Raw genomic sequence first — 3,328 nt, 5'->3', positions numbered from 1 at the left:
CGCAATATGGAAAAATTATCAATGCACCTCCCGTCAGGTCGAAAACCTGCCTGACACTTTTGGACTTACCGAAGATAAGCGTCAGTGTAAGAGAAACTAGTAGCCAGCGTAAGACTTACATCCTTACGGTTGGAACAGTCGGTCCGAGCAGTCTTTGAACATTGCTACAACCGGGACACGTTCCTGCTCATAAATATGCGTGAAAAACGTAGTGCACGTGGAACACTAAGATTCATTGCTATTTTCGAACACGGCTGTTGGAAGATCACCTGGGCCAGCAGCCCAATTGCGCTTCGTATGAGCACTACATCAACTGATGCGAATCTAAACAGGGGAATTCGATGGGCAAAGGTCGGGTTGGAACCACAAACCTTCCGGTCAGTACATTCACGCTCTAACAACTTGGTCCACCTCGCCTCCGGCCAGGTAGAAACTGTCAGCACGCAGATCACTACCACTAACTTGACTCCATTTGATGCAGTTACCAGCCAAACACATGGCGGGTCGACTGGGCCTTACACAGGAAGGCGAACCACGCCAAAAACACCAGGGTTCCTATTCTTCCATACCAAGTTACCACCAGACAATTTCTCCCGTTAGTCAGAGCACATTACCAAGCCGGAAGATAATGGTAGGAATGATTGCTGCCCATTAGGTACCGGCTACACGACCAAACGCTTTTCTCATTACCTCGTTAGGAAGCCATCGCAGGCAACCGACATCACCAGCACTACTGTGATATCAAGGAAAAGATCTGATCAGCAGTCACAACCATACGAAGCTGATCTCACTGCACACACCATCACTGAAACCTAGAGATGCCTAACAAATGGTTCAGGGGTTTGGAGTTACTGTACCGACTTACCCAAGCACACCGCAGTCAGATGAGAAATTCTCCAAGACATTCAGCGCCTCTGCCGGAGTGGCAAGAAGCACTACCACGTTCCGAACCAGAACTTAGCACAGAAAAGCGTAACGCCGGAGGACAGTATGATTCAGGTGCTTCTGCTTCGTCTACGACCTACTACGGAGTAACATCAGCGCCGAATTAAACACCGATCCTTTCAAGGCACTCCACCTAAGTTGTTCATCGAAGACTAAACCGAACGATACCAAGGACGTCAACTTCTTCCACATGACATTCAAATGCCGAAATACCAGCTGTGCTCCATGTGGAAACGGTGGTTACCACTCCTTAGGGAATAATCAACGCCGATGAACAGACATGTAGACCAGTTTAAGAACAAGATCCAATTTGAAAATTTTATTGTACAGAGGGAGATCAAAAGATCATTCGGTGAGGATAGTCACGCTTGCCGAGAGAGAACAGGGAACGCAGGTAAGCATGGAGTAATTTCGAATCGGGATGTTTCTTCATCGCAGCGGATACCTGGCTGTCAACCACCTTTTGATCTTCTTTCCGTTCTTCACTAACGGAATACTTCTGTAAGGAAAATAAATGAGCACGGTTGGGGAACCAGAGTGGCAAATAAAAATCAGAAATACATTGCGTCACGCATTCAGGAGTAGCAAATAGACATCACTGGGAAAGTAACTAACCTTTACTTCATCCGTCAACAGTTTATCTACGCTACGCCTGTCCTCCTTGAGATCGACCCGTTTAAAGTACTCGTCCGTCACACGTTTAGGTATTTCGATCCCCGATAAATCGATACGTGTCTGGGTAGCAATAGCGTAACGCTGGTTAATACGACGCAACGGAACACCGTTGTATTTGAACGGCCCTAAAGATGGATAGGTTGTGTCAGGCTAACTTACCAGTAACAAGCAACAGTCCACTGCGAAGAGCTTTAAGAAACACGACACGTTTTCCTTTGTGTGGACCAGCAAGCAGAATCAATACCGTACCGGGTACAAATCCAGGTCGTATGCGCCTTTTGTGGTCAGAGAAGCATTTTGTCTTCCGAAGACGTAGTTTGCTCTTTCCCTGTTGTGTAGTGAAACTACGGGGCTGTATAGAATGTTAGAAGCGTGTAAAAGTACTCACGAATCGTTTCTTCGTCACTTCTTCCTTCACCTTAGTCTTCCCAACAGGGTAACGACCTTTAGCTCGCGGTTCATTCTTTGCCTTGAGCCTTCGGTTAATCCGGTGAATGAACTTCTTGTGTTCGAGGTATCTCTTTCCGGATATGACCCTGCGTTTTGCTGCTCGATGAGCGCGTGGAGCAGCCGACCCGACCTCTGACATTGTCCCAAGTGCGCCAAGTGCACCCCGAAGTCGATTTAAACAAGTCTAAACTTAGTCAAGCCCCTTGCGGTAAATCATAGTTGTAGTTTGAGACCTGAAAACCTTCGGAACTACCCATAAGGGCTACTACATCTCATTAAGTCGTATTTATAACAAGTCGTACATGGAACGCGGATTCAAATTTTTAAATCGAAAGGATTGTGCCGGATTCGACCCCCGTAGCAATTACGCAATTTTCCGGGGTGCTTGTTTGTTTTCATGCTTAAGAAGCCTGTTGGTGCTACTCCAGAAAATATTTTCGTTGAAAAGCCAGCCATGGGAAGCTAGTGAGATTAGTTAACTGATGAAGTGTGAGCCTTCTGAGTGCGCAATACGTCCGAAATCAGTTTCGTTTTTCCTCCGTGCAAATTTCTGAAAGAATTTTTTCATTGTTCAATCTATTCACATAGTACGCACGATTCATTGTTGAATTTTATTACTCGAGCAAAACATTTGAGAGATAACCCTTGTTATTTTGTGCATACTCCTTATTTTGCATCTAGTCCTAAACATGATATCACTTTTTACCGATTGCCCTCTGCAGCCATCGATAGACCACAAGAGATGTGGGCGAAATGGCTGCCCGTCGAACGTCAAACGCGGTATGTAATGCCACACCTGCAAGGCCTGGTGGCGCTTCAAATCCACGGAGTTACAGGACGACCAGAGAGGCCGACTAGCTAACTCTCCTGACCGGTTTGTCTGCGCCAGCTTACTCTACGTTAAGTGTGCGATGCATACCGCAGCCGAGAAGAGAGCCCCTAAACACGGTACTCAATCCCCATCGCAGAATCAGAAAGACCGATATGAGTGTTCCGCTTTGATCGGGATAGCGAAAGTGGAGCGTCTTTCTAAAGCACTGGAGCATTCATACATAAAGAATGCAGCGACTCGGACGAAAGTTGATAAGGAACTTTCTTCGCTGAACGAGTACCTCGTGCTATCCATAACGGGTACTCTGACGCATCTATAAAGACCACCACAGCGTCTCCGGTGGACAGGCGCTTAAGGGAGTACATGCTGGTAATCTGGGGGTCGTTCTCCGGAGAAATCACGCCAGCGAAGCTGACACAATCGATC

General features: G+C 46.8%; 2 protein-coding genes across 2 annotated transcripts; one reads left to right on the top strand and one right to left on the bottom strand.

The window, feature by feature from the left end:
* Positions 1–818: 818 nt before the first annotated feature.
* T265_06131 (hypothetical protein) lies at positions 819–1,052 on the top strand (the record flags this gene model as incomplete). The annotated part of the gene is made up of 1 exon (XM_009171324.1): positions 819–1,052. The coding sequence occupies one exon, from the start codon at positions 819–821 to the stop codon at positions 1,050–1,052; it is 234 nt and encodes a 77-aa protein (XP_009169588.1).
* A 179-nt stretch (positions 1,053–1,231) lies between these two features.
* T265_06130 (hypothetical protein) lies at positions 1,232–2,209 on the bottom strand (the record flags this gene model as incomplete). The annotated part of the gene is made up of 4 exons (XM_009171323.1): positions 1,232–1,444; positions 1,561–1,745; positions 1,780–1,972; positions 2,009–2,209. The coding sequence occupies 4 exons, from the start codon at positions 2,207–2,209 to the stop codon at positions 1,283–1,285; spliced, it is 741 nt and encodes a 246-aa protein (XP_009169587.1).
* Positions 2,210–3,328: the final 1,119 nt, after the last annotated feature.

The sequence above is a fragment of the Opisthorchis viverrini genome, assembly GCF_000715545.1.
Source record: "Opisthorchis viverrini unplaced genomic scaffold opera_v5_122, whole genome shotgun sequence".
In the NCBI taxonomy this organism is placed as follows: Eukaryota; Metazoa; Platyhelminthes; class Trematoda; order Opisthorchiida; family Opisthorchiidae; genus Opisthorchis; species Opisthorchis viverrini.
The sequence above is the reverse complement of the archived record's forward strand: the minus strand, read 5'-3'. Positions and strand labels throughout refer to the sequence as shown.